This window comes from Seriola lalandi, unplaced genomic scaffold (assembly GCF_002814215.2).
Source record: "Seriola lalandi dorsalis isolate HSWRI2012SDOR001 ecotype SW California unplaced genomic scaffold, Sedor1 jcf7180002054685, whole genome shotgun sequence".
Taxonomy (NCBI): Eukaryota; Metazoa; Chordata; class Actinopteri; order Carangiformes; family Carangidae; genus Seriola; species Seriola lalandi.
Window position 1 is genome coordinate 19,886 of NW_019525238.1, and position 21,248 is coordinate 41,133.

At 43.0% G+C, this 21,248-nt stretch overlaps 1 protein-coding gene across 1 annotated transcript in view; it reads right to left on the bottom strand.

The window, feature by feature from the left end:
• The window catches only part of plxnd1 (plexin D1), a 61,943-nt gene that overhangs the window by 7,840 nt on the left and 32,855 nt on the right, over nucleotides 1-21,248 (bottom strand). Inside the window, exons 14-29 of the mRNA XM_023422745.2 lie at nucleotides 19,311-19,416; nucleotides 17,709-17,848; nucleotides 17,083-17,262; nucleotides 16,567-16,651; nucleotides 15,746-16,015; nucleotides 12,540-12,689; nucleotides 9,387-9,501; nucleotides 8,616-8,723; nucleotides 7,061-7,173; nucleotides 5,860-5,964; nucleotides 4,579-4,709; nucleotides 3,007-3,205; nucleotides 2,758-2,904; nucleotides 2,426-2,582; nucleotides 1,958-2,061; nucleotides 331-394 (exon numbers count right to left, since the gene is read on the bottom strand). Of these exons, the coding sequence (XP_023278513.1) occupies nucleotides 331-394; nucleotides 1,958-2,061; nucleotides 2,426-2,582; nucleotides 2,758-2,904; nucleotides 3,007-3,205; nucleotides 4,579-4,709; nucleotides 5,860-5,964; nucleotides 7,061-7,173; nucleotides 8,616-8,723; nucleotides 9,387-9,501; nucleotides 12,540-12,689; nucleotides 15,746-16,015; nucleotides 16,567-16,651; nucleotides 17,083-17,262; nucleotides 17,709-17,848; nucleotides 19,311-19,416 (2,174 nt within the window). The remainder of the gene's footprint in view (nucleotides 1-330; nucleotides 395-1,957; nucleotides 2,062-2,425; nucleotides 2,583-2,757; nucleotides 2,905-3,006; nucleotides 3,206-4,578; nucleotides 4,710-5,859; nucleotides 5,965-7,060; nucleotides 7,174-8,615; nucleotides 8,724-9,386; nucleotides 9,502-12,539; nucleotides 12,690-15,745; nucleotides 16,016-16,566; nucleotides 16,652-17,082; nucleotides 17,263-17,708; nucleotides 17,849-19,310; nucleotides 19,417-21,248) is intronic.

A 21,248-nucleotide genomic window follows, 5' to 3' on the forward strand; every position in this document is an offset into this window, starting at 1 on the left:
GCATTTCTTCCCACAAGCTGACATTTGTTAATGGAATACATCTATAACAGGGAAAAAATGCTCTGAATGAGGCAGTAGCATAACTCCTGCGTGAAGCAGGAGAGTACGTGTTGTGATTTATTAGGTGCGAGTGTGTTTAGATGGCCGCTGTGTCTTTTGGGGATGCGAGGGTGTGTGGTTTCATGCGTGTTTACATGAGCGTGTCGTGTTCTCGTGATCAACTAAGCATGTGCTGTTTCCTGTGATCGAGTGAGTGCGTGTATTTATCCAAGTGCGGGTGAGTGTGGGTGACAAAGCGACAGAGAGTGGGTGTGTTTGAAGGTGACGTACCTCTCCCCAGGGTGTTCTCTTTCTTGTCTTTCATGCTCATGGCCAGTGATGCCCCCTCTGGGATCTGTGAAGGGAGAGAAGACGGAGGAGGGAGGAGGGAGGGGGGGAAGAAAGACGAGAGAGGACAGAGGTGAAGGGGTCAGGGGTGAGCTGGGGTGCACCAGAACAGCATCATTAAGCATGCCCTCCAGGGGAATGTGGTGCTGAGAGGTGCATATGTATGTGCGTATGCGTGTGTGTTGGCCTTGCGTGCATCTAGAGTGGTGGCAAGTCTGCGGGAGGCTGGCTAGACCCATTAAAGTCAGCCCATGGTGAAATGGATTGAACAGCCTTGTCAGTGAACCCAGACTGTTAGTACACGCTGCAGCTTGCTGCTTTCACAGCTCTGTCCCCATGGCTCAGCAAAAACTAAACACAACACTTAACAAGTACAGGTAACAGGTCAAAGGTCGAGGAACACTGAACGTCTGTTTACTCGCGCACAAATAAGCGTAGACACAAACAAACACACAAGCACACATAAAAACATTCTTAATGGGACACCACTACATTTTAATTGTTCTGTGGCTATTTTAAGTTGTTGGCACAGCTGGAGAGTAAGGTGAAAGCAAAAAACTAACAGTTTATAAAACGTAATTACTGTACAAAATGATAAATTCTCATTATTTTAAAAATATTTAGAGTATAATTATTGCATATGTAAGTAATGATCATTTTATTACCTGTAATATTGTGTAACAAAATGACTTGTTCATTATGATAATGTAATGCAAAGTATATTTATAATTACTTTTATACACTGTTCTATAGTAGTAAATGACAAAGTATTTAAAATAATATACTGTATATCTGTTATTATTATCAACAATATATTAACTGCTGGACAAATAATTTTACATAACTTATAAATCATTGATTAATTATTTATTTAAGTATGTAGGTGTCAAACTTGGATAATAGATTTAAACTTCCATTATTAATGACTTATTCTTTAACAATTAATATGAGATTTAAGTCACTGAAGCCCCCCTTAAAGCCAAAGGGTGGTCACACTATGTGCTACTAACATATAAAACAGATAATAAATGAAATAAAATAAACCAAGATACACTACTAGTTTGAAATATAATCAGCAGTACTGCAGTATATACATTATAATCGAATGTCTACAACTACCCAGTCTACAGTCTCTTCAGCAGTTTTTTAAAGGAAAGCCTAATCAGGGTATGAATGTGCTGGTATTCTTTATCAGAAGTACCTGCTGGAATATCAAACAGCTTCACATTCATCACCAATCACATTCATAGAGACTGGTTATGTGTGTAGCTCTGCTAGGGCTATGCTGCCATAAATAACCTGTACGAAGCAATCATAAAGAGAAACATGGTGCAGTAGTAAACCTACAACTGTATGTATAGCCCCCCAGGCCCCCCCCCCCCCATAAACAGCCAGTGACACCATTTACAGGGAATTATCACCTTCAGCACCCCCGCTGTTGCTGTTACAATATCAGGGATATACAGGTACACCCACACACCCACCACAGTGGTCTCACACAAATACACACACATGTACACACACACACGCGCACACACACACACACACACACACACACACACACACACACCTGGTAATGGAAGACTGTGTTGAGCTTCTTTCGGCCATCCTCCATCACTGAAGAGTTATCCAGGTCCTGCAGAAGTTTGCTGTTGCTGCCAGAGTCAAACCACTCTGGAGGAAAGAAAGAGACGGAAGGAGGGAAGAAAGTGATATTAGACAATTTCATCCTAAATTTGGAAAAGAATATATGTGAGACAGAGGGCAGCCGTGCTCTAACTTTCTGTGTCACGACCTGTGGAAATATTCTCGGGCCATTAATCAAATCAGCTCTGCAGGCTCCACAGCTTTTGAAAGCAATAACTCTTTGTGATTATGACTGTACACTCTCCTCGATGCATTCTGTCATTTATTATATTGCAGCCTCAGGTTAGTTGAGCTTCATGAGAGGAATTGACCTTTTGCAAAGGAGATTACTATATCTCGGAGGGTTGGGCAGGGGAGAGGATGAAAATAATCAGAGGAAATGTGCTCTTACCCAGGTCTACATCCTCGGCTCGCGGCCACTGGGAGAATGGCAGGTTTTTATAAAAGGCTTCTATGATTTTTTCCTTCACCTGGCAGATTGTGTCTGTGTTCATGACCCTGACAGACAGAGAGTCCATGCCACAGCCCTGGAAGGATACATTCATGTTCTGCGAAAGCAAACATAGAGCAATAAATTTCATACCTTGCAGAAATTTGTAAGTTGATGGAATGGATGTGGATGGAAACTTCTAGCAGTCAGCTTAATTGGACATGTAAGTCTGACATTGACCTCTGAGCTCTGCTAAGCAAAACTGATGGTGTGGAGGATGAGGTATATCAGACCTGTGGCTTGGCCTCAATATTCTCGCGGAGCAGCCATTCCTCATTGAGCGTGTAGCGGGCCTTCCCTGTGATGGCGTCTATAGATCCCTTGTTGATCTGCTGCTTGATTGCACAAAGCAGCAGGAAGAAAGGCTCACCCACTGTTTCCTGAAGAATGTGAAAGGTGGAGTCAAAAAGTCAGCTGGGGTAAATACTTTTACTCTAATCTGTCTCATTACTTTGTTGAGCCTCCCCCGTCTCCATCCTCACCTTGAGGTAGCTGTACATACAGATGGACATCCAGTTGGTCAGCATTTTCTCCACAACAGACTCAGTGCGGCGCAGCATCAGTTTGGGGTTCTTTGAAGCCGAAGCATCAATCAGGTCCACCAGCAGATCTTTCATTATACTGGTGTAGTACTCCAGTTTACCATGGAGGGCGATGGTGAGCAGAGACGCCAGGCTGCATCTGTACGATGAGAAAACAGATTAGCCGAGGAGACAGATGAGCAAAAACATACTCTTTGCAAACATGCTCTGTCAGTGTGTGGTCAGTGGAGGAAAAAAAAAAATTACATTACAGAAACAACAACAAGGCTCAGTCCTCCCCACGGCACCTGTGACTGCAGAGCCAAATAAAGCCCTGATCTCATGCAGGGAGTGTCTGGGTGACTAAATCCAGAGGTAGGGGGGATTTCCCTAACAAAGCCCCTTTAATCCAGGGGAAAGAGGCTACATCAGTCACTTAGTGCTGACGCTGTGCTGGCACAGGGATGTGGTCTTACCTCTGGAATTTCTCATGACTCCCACAATGACTGGCTAGTTTTAGGAGCCTAACAACAGGGCAGCTACAGTGATAGATGACCAAGTATATGTGAAGATAGTGTTGTGATGCTGCTGTGCTGTACACAGGAGCTATAAATACAACCGGACAGCCTTGCATGAGAGGTAAAAAAATAAAAAATATTGTGTTGATCACTGAAGAAATAGAGACAATTATATAATGTAGTTTCATGCAGCACAATAGCTTTACAATAAATAAATTCTCATTGCTTTTTTCTATTGAGACTGCTTGATTGTTTAAGGGATGAGGCTGTAGTGTGAGGCCCTATATCAGGGGTCCCCAAACTTTTTCCTGTGAGGGCCACATAACTTTTCCCTTCTATGATGGGGGGCCGGGTTCAGTTTGTAACAGAAAAAGTGTGACAATCGCAGGGGTGCCTAAACGTAAAAATGTATTGTTTTCCAGAAAGCCACACATAACCAAATAACCCTTTCCAGGTTCTTCACAGAAAAAAAAGTCAGGAAATAAATAATAACACTATTAATGAAATAAATAATAATAGTTCAGGGGGCCGGGCCAAATGTGGGGGCGGGCCGTATCCGGCCCGCGGGCCTTAGTTTGGGGACCACTGCCCTATATACTCTCTCCTTTTAGCTCTGTTTTGTTCTCCACCAACTCCTGCAAAATATGAGTGAATGCTGTTTACAGATAGTAATTGTCTGCAGTTTGGTGCTGAGCAGGCAGTACACTGGATTCTTCCAGAGCTTCTTCACAGAAAACAGCAGTCTGCTGCAGCCAGGTTGATAAGAGTGGCGAGAGTGAACCAAAACATCAAAGTTGCTAAAATATCCATTATAAGTCGTCCCACAATATAATGCAATCCAATGCAATGATATCACTGCTAACTACAGGCTCAAAAATAACCTCATTCTCACATTCATCACTCAGTGCTTAGTGCAATTAAATAAATTCTAATGGTTCAATGGCGTAAAGTTAATCTGGATTTTTCTGTTGTTAACTTGTTTAACTGTCAAACATATACTAGTTGAAGCTGTTACCTGTCTCGTACTGCAAAGTCCTTCTGCTGCTCCAAGGCGTGGACAAACGTGATGAGGAAGTGCTTGTTATTGAGAAGAGTGGAGAACAGGGTGATGCCTTCCTCAATATTAGGCCTTGTTGTGTTGGTGGCCTGATGACAGAAGGAGGGGGTGAGGGGGTGGGGTGGGTGTGAAACAGTTATTTCTCCGCGTGATTTCACCTAAACTGCATTACACACCTGCTGCGCCCTCCCTAATCTATTTCACCACCTCTTGTCTCGAGTGACCCATCTAGTGAACACTTCATCTTTCTATCGCAGCTCTTTTCTTCTGTTTCCTTGGGCACATCCCTCTCTGGTTCCCTCTACAGTATCTGTATCTCATGCTCTGGTCCCTGACTGTGTGTGATTGTCTCTAAATGTGCCGAGTCGGCTTAATGAGTATGGCCTATCTATGGGTGCGACTAAGCAGCAGTGTGATGGAGTCTTCCCTCTGGACTGCAGCCATATGGTGTGGTTTGCAGCCTGACAGAAGGAGAACAGGGGTGTCCATTAAGATAAATGCCCGCCTGTGAGATTTATTTGCTGTGACCTGGAAAACACTTCCTGGGAAGACGAAGTGGATCCAAGGCACTTCATCACCGTTAGACAGGCTCCCCCGGCTGCCGACCCAAAACTAGCGCTGCAATCGTTACTTTCTCTCTTTCTAATGTGCACACACACACATGCAAGTGCTTTCACTTTCAGCATGCATTCACACCGAGGGTGTGAGGGAGTGCACGTTGCCTCTCCCACTCTCTCTCTATAACTCTCACTCCCGTCTGCCCCTCCATTACACACACACACACACACACACACACACACAAAACAACAACAACAACTAGAGATGGATTTCAATGAAAAGCACACTGTTTGGTTGTCCAAAAGCCAGTGGGAAGTGTGTCAACAACCCGCAACTTCGTGGGCTGCGTGTTGTTTGACAAGCTGAAAATCACTCACTAGAAGCCACTGAATTACACGCATTAGCATTCACATATCCACACAGACACAAAAGCATGAAAGTGCACATAAACACATATAGTATACTGACATGTTCCACAGTAATTATAACAAGCACACAAAGGCAAATATGCACAATATGCCTTTCTTTACTCCTCATCAACAACAAGCCCATCGTGAAGCCTTAATAAGCTTCAGTGTGACCCAGTTGAGAAGCAAGGGAGTAAAAAAAGGACCCAAATCAAGGCACTCTGGCAGAAGGAAGTGCAACCTAACCGAACATCCTAATGGCTTAACCCCTCACCTGCCAGTCCTGCAGAAGCGGGTGGGTCTCTGGCAGCGCTCGAGGGCCCAGAGCATTATTCTCATAGACGGGCTGGACCAGGCTCTTCTCGTAATCTGAACACATCTGAAACATACATAAACACACACAAAAAACTGTGATACAAAGTCCGCTTTAGTGATAAACACAGGAAGACAGATAGACAGGGAAAACAAAAAAGAGCTGTCCTTGAGACTTTGGCAGTAAATTTGCAGTCTAGAACCAAAGGGCAGAATTTTCCTGAGGAGGCCTTGAATAGTCTCTGACTGGCCATGAAAAGGGAAGATGACACTGTGACACACAAAACGTCATGAGCCTTAATGGCTTTAGAGACAAACTGACCCAGAGCCAAGAGGCAGCCTTTCAATGCAGTCTGTAATTTCAGGACAGCTACATTTGGCTTGTATTTTTTAACTGTGTCTAAGTCTGTCGAACACTGCTTTGTGTGTGTGTGTGTGTGTGTGTTTGTGTGTGTAATCTAAGACAAGCAGAAGCTCTCTTGGAAAAACAAGTAGGGCTGTGAGTAGGGTGTTTGCTGTCTTAGCAGAAAACTTATGGAGAGACAATACTGAAAGCAGCAACGCCTGAATTTATGTTTCCCTCTATGTGACTTTTCAACACTCTCCCCACTCACTTCCTTCACAACCCAAAAACAGTGTTCAGTGTCCACTGCAACAAAGCAGCGAGACTGCGATTGCACAAGAGCATGTGCACTTGCAAAACTGTGTGGGCGTGTGAGCTGAGCGAAGAGTGTGTTTTGAGAAATCAGGGGGGAAAGTTTCCTTGTCACAGTGCCCGCCATTGTTCTGTCTCCTTGAAAGTCCATGCCTGTGGTTGGAAGACAAAGCCCGCTGAGTTGTGTCTGTCTGTACCGGTGGAAAAAACACCCACCCACAGATAGATCCACAGTCTACCTTCGGGGTGGATCGCACATCAGAAAAATGCTTACCTATAGAGAACACATTAACTCTCCAGCAGGGTGCCAAACTGAGATACACTTCGCTAGACGTCTACTGTATGTTTAAAAGTTCCAAGGTGAATTTTTATCCTGCATATTACAAGCGGTGGGAAATGTGAAATAGGACATGCAGGGGAAAAAAAAGAAAGAAAACCCCATTGAGAAAAATGGTATTGTTAGACTGCCAGTCGAAATCAGATAGCGAAGAAAAATAGGGTTTTTCACCTTGGGGAAGAAGGTGCGTGTGACAAACTGTTTGTATTCCAAAAAGGGGATGCCCTGGCTGCGATTCAACTCCTTGGTTAGGTCTGTCATATCCGTCTGCAGCTCTGCAAAGCCTGAAAGGACAAAAAAAAAAAAAACAACTGAAAGCTCATAAATCGTGGGACTGTTTATTAAACCACAAAGGTTTATTGTATCTGGCTCATCAAGCTTCATTTGTTGCCTAGCAAAATGAGTCAAAAAAATCTGTTCACAGGCTAATGCAATAACCGTCAAATTCTCCGAGGCTGCAGTGGGATCTGAAAGAATCTGGCTGATTTCAGTGGAAGATATTTTAGGTGAATCACAGAATTGTATCATTTAATTTCCTAGACCTGGTGTCATGTTCTGGTTCAGTACTAAATATACCAAACACTAATCCTCTGATCTTTTTCCTCTCTCTCCCTCTCTCTCTCTTTGCTAGACTGTGCAGCTCAGCACGGCATACAGACAAATATTTACCAAACGACAAATCAGAGCAGCCAAATCCGGTCTGAGGCCCTCATCCAAAACATGTGTGCGGGCTGAGGTTTACATGCAGAAACAGTATCAGCATGTCCACACTTGGTTTAATCTGCATGCTAATATTGCAGCCACTTTATTGGGTAGCATGTTCTTGGAGAGGATAATGTTCTCCTCTAATGAGACACTGGAGATCCCTTTATGGAAAAGTGCTTCCTGTTGCAGGATGAGAGACGTATTTAGGTTACAGTGCCAGTTTCACCAGACTGGTGTTTGTGCAGAAAGAAGGCAATACAAGACCTGAGGGATTTAAAACATATTTCATCACTCCTCCAGGTTATTTATCCTCCTGCCTGCTGAAGTGTCCTCTAAACCACCAGTCAGTTCACACCATCAACTCCTGATTAGACGCAGGCCTGAATACCAAACTTCCCCTCTGCCTCACTTTTCAGACAATCCCTCCCATCCCTGTAACCTGGAATATGTCAATTTCCCACCGTTTGTCACTCCCCCCTCTTCTGCTTTCTGCTTTTATCACATCTTTCCCCTCAGTAGAACTATCCCTTGCTTTGTGCACACTCACCCTGAACTCAGCCACAAATCTATCCTCGTCCTCTCACTAAATAACCTCTCCTCTCCTCCTCTCCCTCCCACGCTTCTGCTTCTTCTCGGACTCGCAGCCCTGACTCCTGCTCCTATCGCTTCCTCCCTCCATTCCTCTCTCTATCCGTCCCCCTCCATCTCTACGCCATAAATCTGGGTGCTCAGACGTGCAGTGGCCTTCACACAGCTTTACTCTAATGCCCTAGACCTAGACACACACAAACACACAAACACACACACACACACACACACACACACACACACACACACACACACACACACACACGGACGTGCACAAACACAAATATATGTGGTCAATATTTCTGTCTTCTTGTGTTCCTTTTTCATGTCACTTGACACAAACCATCATTTGTGCTCTAAAGCACTGTGATAGTAGAAGAGTGAAGGGTGCGTGTTCGTGTCTGTGCATGTGTGTGTTCTTGTGTAAACACACCTTTACGGATCTCCTCTCTGATCTGGGACTCCATCTCCTCCATTTGGAGCAGAGTTTTCTGCCAGTAGCGTTCCGCCCTCCGACTCTTTGTGCAGTAAACTACAAGAGCTGAGAAAAACAAAAGACTGTTATCACACTAATAGCTTCCATCCTGAATCAGAGCATAATAACGGGATCGAAAAATGGGTCTAAAAGATTTTGAGTCATGAAATTATGTTCAGAAAATGGTTGTTCATAACCTTTTTGTGGGCCTGTGAAAAATGTGCACATGAATGTTTTAGACTGTGAGAACATGCAAATGAAACGTTTTCGCAGAAAGTCAAGTTTTTGGATGTGAAAATAAAATTTCTGCACAAATTACTCAAACAGTGAGGTTACACTCAAAGTCTGAGAAGAAAACAAAAGGGCTCTGTGAATAGGTTCTGAGAAGAGAATCAAAGCTGGGAAATGTGAGAAAATGCACACTAGCACCAATTTCCACCCTTACACCTGTCCTGCACACACACACACACACACACACACACACACACACACACACACACACACACACACACACACACACACACACACACAGACAGACACACATGAGCACACAGACAGCACACACTGCGAGGGGGGAACAGTGAGGTCTTTGTGCAGCGGGCACTGTAGAGGGATGAAGCAAGAGACTATGACGCCCGAATTCCTTTTATCTGTTTCACATCTGGAGCATCCATCGCTACAGCAGGCACACATCCATCATCTGCTGGTGAGCATGTGTACACAACCTACCCACAGTGCACAGCAGCAGCAGCACGCAGCACACCACAATGGATACCACAATGGCCAGCTCGCTTCCACCGAGCTGCACTTTGGCGATGGTGTGACGGAAGTTCCCCACTTGCACCTAGAAAGAGCGAGAAAGGAACAAATTTGCTATTGAGAATCTGCCTCTCCTATTGTTTGTGCTTTTATTGTTTTTTATTCTACACTTGTCACCATTACCTTTACATGCTAAAGTACATGTCTTCATGTCATATACACTGTTGCTCATAAAGTTGGAATAAAATATTTTTTAAAATATTTTTTTAGCGCAAAACAAATGTTATGCATGAATTCATTTCACCTGGATAATTTGGACACATAATGTAATCACTGCACCTGGTCAAAAGTGATTACTGATGCATTTAAATAGGAATAAACACAGGATTGTGTCTGAAAACAAAATTATTCCAACTTTACGGGCAACAGTGAATATCATATCCTCATATTCTTTTATTTCACTTTTATCAGCAATTCCTTTTGCTTTTATCGTAGCAGTAGTGGTTGTTATTTATTAGTGGTGCACCCCAAGGCACCAAATGTACAGTCGCAGTGATTGATAAGATTTGACAAAAAACATGACTTCTTACATAAAACAACATATCATTAACAAAAACTTCTTCTATGCACACTACAAACTAAATCTGCCACAAAAAAGACTCAAAAAACAAAACACAACTCACACAACACACAAAAGTTGTAAGTAATTAAGTAATTAAGTAATAAAACACACTGAAATCACATAACAAACAAAGCTTAAACCTATCCTGCCTAAGGCTAATACCTGTGTGCCGGATCATACTGTAACTGTGTACATAATGATATTTGACTTATGGTTAAATTCAGCTTGATGTGATGCTCTGTAGTTGTTTTGTATGAGAACAATTTAGATTTGTACCATACATCAACAGACGTATATACCGTACATATGGGAGTGACTAACTCATATGAATAGTAAGGAGAATTACAGAAGTCCAAGTGAAAGAAAATAAGGGTATAAATGTCTTTCTCAAGGTCTGTAAGTGTCAAAAATGATGTCCTCAGCTGAAGGTAGAATCATTGTACCAGCAGGGATCCTTGATCGTCAAATGATAGGTTGGATCCAAATATAACCCTATGCTGTCTTTTTTTCTTAAAAATTTTAAATTATATTATTATATAGAAATGTACATGTTATGCATGTACAATGTACTGATGATAATGCCAACAAAGCGAATAACATTTTGAGGAAGAAAGAGATGAAGACAGAGACAGAGGGAGAAGCAAACAGAGCAGTAATGAAGAAAGACAGAGGAGGCATTAAGTATTTTCCTTGTATAGTGTAAAAATACATGCGGTGTAACATGTTCTTAATGGGAACCCAAGTGTCTGCAAACATGCACAAGTGCACACAACATCTTTTTTTTTTTTTTTGGACACAGGTGCAGAAACACCCTGAGAAAATTACACACTGTGGGTTTTGAAAAATGGTCTCACGCTGGAGCTGGAGGAGTCACTCAGTTCAGAGTAACCCAGATGTGACAAGAAAAGGACTTTCACTTCTGCCTTCTGATTAGTCAGCAGGGTCTCTGTGGTCCCTCCTCACATCCTTCCCTCTCCTTCCCCAATCCGAACATACTTCATAAAAAGAACCTCAGATAAAAAGCCTCCAATCCTCAAACCAAATCCCTCTTACACTGGTTTTACTCTGAGGGGTAAACTGGCTCACTGGGCTCCTTCCGTCTTTTCTTATTCCCTCTCTCTCTCTCTGGTCCAAGCATTTGTTTACCCAGACCAGCAAGGGAAGGCCCTCTTCCAGAGACTGCAATAGCCAGGACTGGTGTAATGGAGGGGAAAATGCCATTGTTCCATGTTCCTGTTTCGTTCGGGGTACAAAAACACTGCTTCCCCACATCCACTTCTGCAGCTCAGCTATACTTCAGAGCCAAGCACAACACAGGCATGTAAAAATAGATATGCCACCGAAAGTAAGTGAAGAAACACAAATGGCCATAAGCTATGCAACAGCCCAACATGTATGCATTTATTCAAATGTGCCGACACAAAGGAAAATATACATGCGCTGTGTATTTATGCCCCTGTCAAATGTTCACACAAATCATCCTCACTGCTCATGTGCAGGCAGCCCACCCATTTGTATTATGGCATCTCATCTGACCCTTGCCCTGCCTTTAGGTCTTTGCTAATTGCTTGGGTTTATTCTCAGACATCCTTAGAGACAGGCAGGGGGGTGGGTGGTTACTAGAGTGAGCCACAGGTACACAAGGAGAGAAGGAGAGAGAGAGAGAGAGAGAGAGAGACAGAGAGGATGACATAAAAGAGCTTTCTATCTATTTCTGTGTCAAAGTAGGCAAACGCTTCTTACAGTACAACTCAGCTGACAGACAGAGAGAGTCTAACATATGTTTCTGAGCTATTTCAGCAAACCACTTACAGTCTGGCTCATATTTAAATATAGATGAATGCTTTTCTCCCCATAATAAAGCCCTATCAAAACACACCAGAAAGGATAACAACAGATGGGAAACGTGCGTAGAGGAAAGAGAGTGTCTGGTTTTATCAGGACTGCGCAGGGCTCGGCCATGTCTTGATTAAGACCTTGTATTGTTATCGAGAGAACTCGGAGACAAAATAAAAACACAAGTGAGGAGGGAAATCATCAGTGACTCAGAGGACTCGGGTCTCGGCGTGAGCAGATACTGTCTGCTTGATAGATGATGGTGTTGCTGATGGTAGACGGGCTGATAGGAAGGATTAAAGAGATAAAGGGTAAGTGGTAAACATTTCACTATTCTTTTGTAGCAGTGTGGCAGAGAGTGATGGCTCACCACCCACAGTAACTGCTGATTCATAGTGGCATGCCCAGAGACTAGAAACCATTCATAATACATAGAGAGAGAGGGAGAGAGACACACACAAAAATCACTGACTGTGTGTGGATCTGTGCAGATTAAATCTGTTTCAATGAACATCACAGATGGTCTGGATTCTGACTAAATGTTTGGCTCACAGATGGGTGATATCCTTAAATTATCAGGGTCTAAGGAGCAATATTTTTAACACAAGGTTGTGTGTGTGTTTTTTTTTAATTCTACTTTGGTGTTTTACACGTTGTGTGCTTACCGTGACAGGTAGCTCCCTCTCACGTGAGCTCAGCAGCCCATTGATAGTGCAGTGAAACAGCTGGTCGTTATGGAAGCTGATGTTACAGGGATAGGGGCCAATCATCACCGAGTATTCCTCCGGCACCAGTTCCAGATCGCTTGGCCCTTTCTGCGGCAGAAATGAACAAAGACAGACGTCGGCGGGTCAGTGGTAAGAGACCAGAGGGGCCTGCTTTGAACAGGCACAGATAAAATTCATAAAGAACACAGCAGCTTTAAGCCTTACATATGTGCAGACACACTCTCGTATACACGCTGACACACGCTCATGCTCATATGGAAACCGAGCTGTGGCAGGCGTGTCACACAGCTGTCACACAGAGGAAGCCAGCAGAAATCTCATCCAGTTTGGGCTAGAGTTCAGCTTAAAGCAGCAAACTTTCCCGCTGCCTCTCTCACATGGCCAGGGAAGTTTCTACAAACAAACTTGCTGACAGTCATCCCTGCCGCTGCCCAAAATAACATTCTCAGGGCCTTTACAGGAGCTTGTTGGAATAAGCTGCATGGCCTCTTTTATCAGCCCAACTCTGTCATGTGTCAATCCAAGGCCTGCTTCTCACTGCTGAGAGCTGGTTTAATTAAAGTCTTTAGTGACTTACTGTAGCCCAACTGAGCCTGTTAAAACAACTGCCCTCTAGAGCCAAAGACGACCCTGATGATGCCACAGTGATATCATAAGGGTTATCAAGGATTGGGCTCAGACACTACAGTTTAAATAGAAAGCCAGCTTTGCAGGAATGGAGTTTGATAAACACAGGAAAGATTTCATGAAAATGGCATTAGGTTGCATTATGGTCGATGTAGAAGAGTTTTAGGAGCTTGACTCATACTACAGACTAAATGTCAGGATATCTCCACCTCCACTGCTTAAATTATTTTGTAGGTCCCCAAACTATCAACACTAAATTGTTGAAATGCCCCTTTAATGCCAATAGCATCAAGTCTCTATGGATTTCTAATTGGCAAGTCTCCAAATTACATTTAGTGACAGAATGTGAGGCTATAACTGTAGTATGCTGACATAATGTTTATTTGAAAGGACAGTCATATTCTTCATTAGAAGGGAAATTTTGGTTTATGACTAATAAAGTCTTATTTTGAATAGTTTTCAGTCAGCTGTGATAACATTGTCGTCACCCCAACCCCCCCCCCCCCCTAGTTTCAGCCAAGTTTTTCTAAAGCCTTTTATTTGAATACGACAGACAGATGTTTAAAACAGACGTTTTGGATAATAATTTACCACTCCCTTTTGTTTTTCTCTTCTGAATAAAGTTGGCTAGCCTGGGGTTTGGTCCACAACTTGTCTGCTCATGCGACTGCTTGTATTTCTTTACTTTTCTCTTCTTTTGAGCAATGTTGAAGAATTCCCCGATTTCTGCAATTAACTTGGTGCGTATGATGTTGTTTTTACCAATAGGAATGATGGTCTAAACTATGAACACAAGACCCAATTTATATGCAACTGTAATTTCCCTTTAATATAAGAATGAAAAATGAGGAACTGTTTGCGTGTCTGTATGTGTGTGTGTTTATCCCCAGTGTGCTTCCTTGCTTTGATTACACCCTTGGGGCCCTGTCCTGTCCCTACTGCAGGATGCCACCCCCTGGGTCTCTGTCAACAAATGCTTCCTAACATAGACAAAACACACACACACACACATGCATCCACATATGCAATACACACATACAGACACAAAGACATGTAAAAACTATTATAAAAAAAGGTGTTTGAACATATTGTAAAATACACTGTATAACACCCGTATACAACGCAGCAGTTTCACACTTAAACTTATTGGACCAAAACAATGAAATCTAAAGGCCAAAACAGGATGAAAGCAAACAAAACCCACCCACATTCCAGCTCAGGTCCTTAATATAGGATCTGGCTCGCTAACAAGCTTCCCTATTAAACAAACACACTGAGTCTCTCCCCCCCCCCACCCCTTCAGGTCCACCATGAGTGGAATCCACCAGCCAAAAGAAAACAGGAAACAACACACGAGTCGCCCATGTAGACAGGCTGAGGCAGCGATTCCTGCAGGGGCCTCATCCTGAAGCACACAAACACATAAAGAGGAAGCTGCATTATGTTCAAATTTCCCTGTCTGTGCTGTTAGCATGTGCCTGTCGTATGGTGTCACAGCCGGTAGGCCTTTAGGGTGACGAATCCAGGCAGACAGGTGCTTAGATCAGCCAGAACACAGGAACATAGGACCTCCCACTGAGCTGCCATCGCGCCCTCCAACCCCCCTCAGACGCCCAACAGAAATCAACACCTTTGATGTGTTTTATATGCCTGTGGTTTATGTGAATATGAATAAAGAAACATTAAGCCCTGTCTGCTGTTCACAGTGGGGGGAGTCAGTTTACAGCAGTGCTGCCTTTTCAGCCAAGGAACATGCAAGCTTTAGAAAATCCCGTCATTTGTTCTATGTAGAATTTGAACGCAGGTTTGTGAAAGCTGAAGTTGTTAATAGCCAGTTTTAACTGATGATTGTATCGTTAAGATTGACGATTGGTTTATGACCAAATAACTAATGACAGTCCCATCATCCTCAACTGTACTTTGTGTTCAGTGCTAATTACAAACGTATGTTAGCATGTTAGCATTATCACTGTGAGCCACTTAGCATGTTGACATTTACCACAAAGCACAGCTGTGTCTCGGCACAGCGTCACAGGGCTGCTATCATGGCAGTAGACTCTTGGTCTTACTCAATTGTTATCTCTTCCCCAAAAAAGTACTGAGGTATTTACTTAGCTATATAGTAAATAGTATGTACTGTAATCTACCTGACCAAACATCAGTTCTTTAACTTTCTATTTTTGAGTTTATTTTAGGTTATTTATCTGGAGAGTCTCTATAAGTAATTCAAAAAGATCTGATATTTTGACTGCAGATTAAATTCTTGATTCATGTATGATTCAACCCCAACACTATTGCAAACTATTACTGCACATTTGTGTTGAATCTGATCAACATGTTGTGTAAAATACAATTCATATGTAATCAATAACACAGCAGTATAGCCATCCATCTGGAGGTGGAGGAAACAGACAATTTTCTAGTAGAGGGGAAATGAATGTTTGCTCGCCTTATCAGCAGACCAACATATCACTGAAGCACTAATCTAAACTTCCTGTCTCAGCAGTGTCACTCACGTTAATGATGAGTGTCAGTGGCTCTCCAGGGTGGTGTTTAATCAGCTTCTCCTTATTGGCAGTGAAGAACTGAGGGTCCTCCACGTACTCCAACAGGAAGTGACCTTTATGAGGCTCCCCCTCCTCTTCCTCTGTCTCTTCGTCAGAGGAGAAGGGGCTGTCTCCCGTGTAGAGCACTCCATTCAGGAAGAACTGTACGGAGGTTTGCCTTGACTCGCTGGACGCCGGCGACAGGCAGGTGATCACGGAGGAGGAGAGAACTGTGCACTGCTGCAGAGGGAGAAAACAAGGCAGCTTAAAAGATTCATTTTTTTTCATTTGAGATGGTTAATGACATGATATAATTAGCTCTCTTAAAAGAATAGTTTGACATTTTGGGAAATATTTTCTTTTGCTTTCTTGCTGAGAGTTAGATGAGAGGACTAATTCCAATCTCTTATGTGTTCATCAAATAAAGCATAATTACCTGCTGGCAGCAGCATAAAGATTGGAAACAGCTAGCCTGGCTCTGTCTTACAGTAACAAAACCTGGCTAGAAACCTGTAAAACTCATTAGAAGGCCCCATAACAACCAAAGTGTAAAAATGACAGGTTATGGTTTTATGGGGGGTTGGTTAGTTGTAAGGCTGTTTCTCGGCTGAGAGCAGTGACTTCTTGACACAAAGCTGATAAGCAATTTTCCCAAAATGTTGGACTATTCCTTTAAGGTTTTTAGGCTGCTAGTAGAGTTGAAAATGTATGTTTTATTTTTACATGTTTGCTTATATGGCTGAAAGAGTTTTATCAAGTAAAAAGGGAAACAAATGTAACTGATTACTCACTGTTTGTCCAATTTCCAGCACCTGCATGGTGACGCTCTGCACCAGATCAAAACCCTGGCCTGTCACTGTGATGGTCCTGCCACCACTGTGACACACACACACACACACACACACACAGATATACAAACACAAACACAAACACAAACACACACACACACACACACACACACACACACACACACAGAGTCACATCTCAGCCGTGACAAAAACGTGTCAAATTCCTACTGGTATGCAAATACTTTGGGATACAGCACCAAAACAAGAGAAACAGGGGCCCTTATAATAATGCAAAGCAGCGCCACAGCAGTGAAAATCTGCACACATGTCATCAAAGACACGCTGCTTCTCTCTCACATACATGCGGTGCTATTTAGAACACAATAGGCAGAAGATGCTGCACACATCAGGACAGCATTATGTCAGTGATTCTAGGAGGGGAACCACAGAGTCAACCAGCTTCAGATGCTTGAGAAATTGCGGTTTTCATGCTTGTGGTGTGTGTGGCACTCTGCCTACCTGAGGTAGCTCTTTTTGGGGTGGATGTAGCTGATGGTGGGGTTCTTCTCATAGGTGTATGTGGTACTAAGCTCCGCACTCTGACAGGGAAGGTTTTCAAACTCCACGCACACTGTCACTGAGTCAGTGTGTACCTGCAAGGCTGGAGGCATGGTGCACTCAATGGTTTCATCTGTTTTCCTAAAAAAAGATGAGGCAAACATTTTAACCGCACATCTTGTAATGTTTGCATGCTCTCAAGCCAAAAAAAATGTTTCCACTTAGAATCTAAGTTGTGTTTAGTGCAGCTTTCCAGAGTCTTGTACGAGCACTTTGGAAGACACTTTACTAAAGGGAGAGTTACTGACTTTAAACTAGAGGTGTTGCTCTGGGGTTGGACTCAAGACTTGAGCTTAACTAAGATGAGATTGGATTGTAAGAGTTTGCATTCAACTCTCAAATTTTGACCTGGTGAGAAAAGTCTCAAGCTGGTGGAGCATAACGAAGCAGTACAGCTTAGATATCTACTTATTAGGTCTACACATTTACAGCACTTAGTGTCAGCTTTGTAAAAACACTATTAACACAAAATGAATATATAAATACGACTCTGGCTACAGGTAATTAAAAAAAGAAATCATACTCACTCTGTGATGGTGCATTCCAGTGTGTTGTTGACCTTGACTCTGACCTGGGAACCAATGTCCAGGTGTTCCCCAGTGATGGTCACTCTGGTTCCTCCAGCGCGAGAGCCCTTCTTCGGCTCCATGGACAGCAGCTTTGGGACCTGAATACATGAAGGAGAGAGCGAGAGAGACAGCACATGACTAACAAGACATCACATTCATCACCAGACATCTGACAGCTTCTGTCACTGGGAAAGACAAGCTTACTTAGACTGTGTTTTATGCTCTGTGATGCTTCTCTTGACACCGAATAAAATCTTTCCTCATCCTTTGAGGTTTAGATATCTCGTCTTTACAGATTGGCTGAGACAGCTGCTGACTATAACAGTAAATTAGTGAAGAAAACTGTGAAGACAGCCCACGCTGCAGTATGTTATAGTGGTGTTGAAGCCAACAGGCCTTTGGGCCCAAGCTTGCAGGACAGCTATACTGCGGGTAAGAAGCAATAATGTTCATGCATATACATGAAAAACTGCATGCAAGCAGTCTTACATGCACATACAACCACATATACGCACACACACACACACACACACACACACACACACACACACACACACACCGATAAACACAGATACACATAGATACACACAAAGGCTCCTCAGGCGAAGATGAATAGCCCTGTCCGGCTCTGCAGCAACCAGCATCAGCATTCCCGCTCCTTCCGAACTTTTTATCCCCGCCATGAACCTCGCCTCAAGGGAAACTTCTTATCCTCACTGACAGGATTCACTTCCTCAGCGCGCACGGATGGAGGAGACCTATTGTGTGTTTGTGTGTCAGAGTGGGCGTTAGGAGGCAGATGTTTCCGTCTAAAGGTTTGAGGAAGGAGATGCAGTAGAGGCACATATCCTGTCTCCGAATCTGTTTTCCCTTTCTCCCACATCTTCCTCTCAAAACCCAGCAGTAAAAACCTCTCTCACACTGAGCATCTCAGGGGTTGGATAAGGAAGCCCAAGAGGAGTTCCCACAACAGTCCAGCATAATGTTTGTTGTTCTGGATTTTCTTCATCCTCATGTGTCAAGAAGGGCTTCAAGATTGAGGTAATTTCTCTGTGGGATGACTCACAGGCAGAGCTGCTGTTAGAAGCCACTCAAATGATAAACTTTTCCAGCACTGAATTATGAAAAACTCTTTGTCTATAAACAAAAAGAAACAAAGCGCTTACATGGGTATTTCCACCCGCTGAATACTCTTAATCCAATGGGAGACTGTGTGGGTCGAGGTCAGTTAACACAATGCTGGCTAGCTTGCCTCGACCAGTGATGAATTCAGTGCAAGGGGACATTCCAACATTCGCCATATTTGTTTTTGCTGGCAGCGAGAGCAGAATGACAATGGTGCTTAGTTGCAGCTCAGCTGAACGTTTGAAGATTCCCACACACTCGCATTCCTCTGAATCATAAAACGCATCTGTTAACACTCAACTGACACACTTGGGAAGGCTCTCCCAGTGGGGAACAAGGAACAAGAGAGTGTAGAAGAAGAAGAATGTAGAGGGAGAGACAGAAAGAACTGAAAGCAAAGATCAGCAGGAGGGTAGATGTCTGGAGAATACTCACTAAGTATGAGAAGCTCTCCTTTGATGTCCCCCTCCAACTCTGATCCACGTCCACTTGGACAATATCTGTCCTGCCATGAGCAGACCTCCCTGTGACACACACCAGCCTGGGGAATTTAAAAAAGAGTGTGAACGCCGTGTTGGGCTGTCAAAACACGATCACCACAGATCCGCCAATAAAAAAAAAATCCAAACAATGACAGTGGAGGAAAAAAAAACATTCAGAATACATCTTATAATTTTAATAAACAGGAGTTAAAAAGGGGTTGCTCAACTCAAATTACAAGTGAGAGGAACCAACATAAAGACGAGGAGATCTTCATTATGACTGCTAAACAAAGACACATAATTAAACTTGAAGAATGGTGGTTATGAACTAATTCATCAAACCATATTGCATTTACGTATGGAATCCAATAAAGCCTTGCGATATCAGATATTAGGAGATTGTAAAGTTCAAAGCTGCTCAGACCAGATGTGTCTAACCACAGAGGAGATTAAGCGGCTGCTGAGGCTTGTTCTCTTGCCTCCTGGCTGTGATTAAGCCTTGTGTCATCAGTGCATGCTCTACAGGGACGTCTCATATTAATGACACGGTGGTGTACCACGGCACAGGGATCTACTGTTCTGGGGCCTCACTGGGATGAATGTACTCAGCGGGGACACACACACACAAACACACACACACACACACAAACTTTATCACCTCACATGATCCCTGTCCAGCTTGACACGCTGTCGGTTTATTTAGTCAGGTGCCTGGTGATACAGTGGTTATAAATTCTCAGCTAGTGATCAGATGATTGACAGAGGAATTGTGGAATCGTTTACATAAGCGCAGGAGCTGTGTTTTATGTAGGAGGACCTGGCAGGACATACGGTGAGATGAGGCTGGGCTGGACACGTTTGGGATCGGCTGGGGTCAGGCTGAGACCAGGGAGAAAGCTGTATCTGAGTGTGCTCTTAAATGTCAGGTCTTATTCTACACAGGCCGACTTGTATTTCGATCGGTAAGTGAACCCAAGCCCGAGTCACTGCAGAATTTAATGAGCCTTATTAAATCGCAGATTTTTTCTTTATAAGCCTGAATAGCTGTTAAAAATATTCTCAAATAAAGTACCAGCAGTACCAGCCATCTGTTGATGGCAGGGTCTACATTCCTGCTCATTAATTACAGGAGCATCAGGTAAAGAATATCGTTACATTCAAATTACAGTCCTGTCAGTTACGTGCCATGAGGGCAGACGTGCACCTGTTTGAAGAAAACACATCATTTTACATGCTCTGATTTTGAGTAGAAAGAAAGAAAAAGGCTAAATAAAATGAAACATGACTATTCACAGATTCAAGCTTGAGGGAAATAAAAGAAATAGAAGCCTGAGTCACCCTAAACCTTTAGGCTTGCTTCAGGCCGAACTGGATTCAGGCTGAGAATCAATCAGTTCTCAAAACAATACATCATATTATATGATATCTGTTATTGAGCCATAACGTTGAGGAATATTCTGAAAAAAATAAAAGCAATATTTCTTGAAGAGAACAGACAAAGGCTTATCAGCAGATAAAAGCTATGTTGGCATCTGTAGCATTTAAACAGTGCACATAAGCTTGGTGTATCAGGGTTTCTGCAGTTCATAAAATAAAAGACGTTTTAAGACCTTTTTGATGCCATAGAGTAATTTAATACCCGTCTCTCAATCACACCAAAGTATGAGAGGAAAGTACAATGGAAAACCAGAGGGGACAATACGGCCTATAATTATTTATTATTATATCACATTTTTTATTCATTCACAGTATTCTAAAGCAGTGTATACCAATAGTTCCTAATGATATAATTAACTAGAAAATTCCAGGGAAATTTTGAGTGCCACGGGGGCCACTGCCGGGATGAGTACATGATTTATTTCCAGTGTTCAAAAGTCACCCTGATCATATT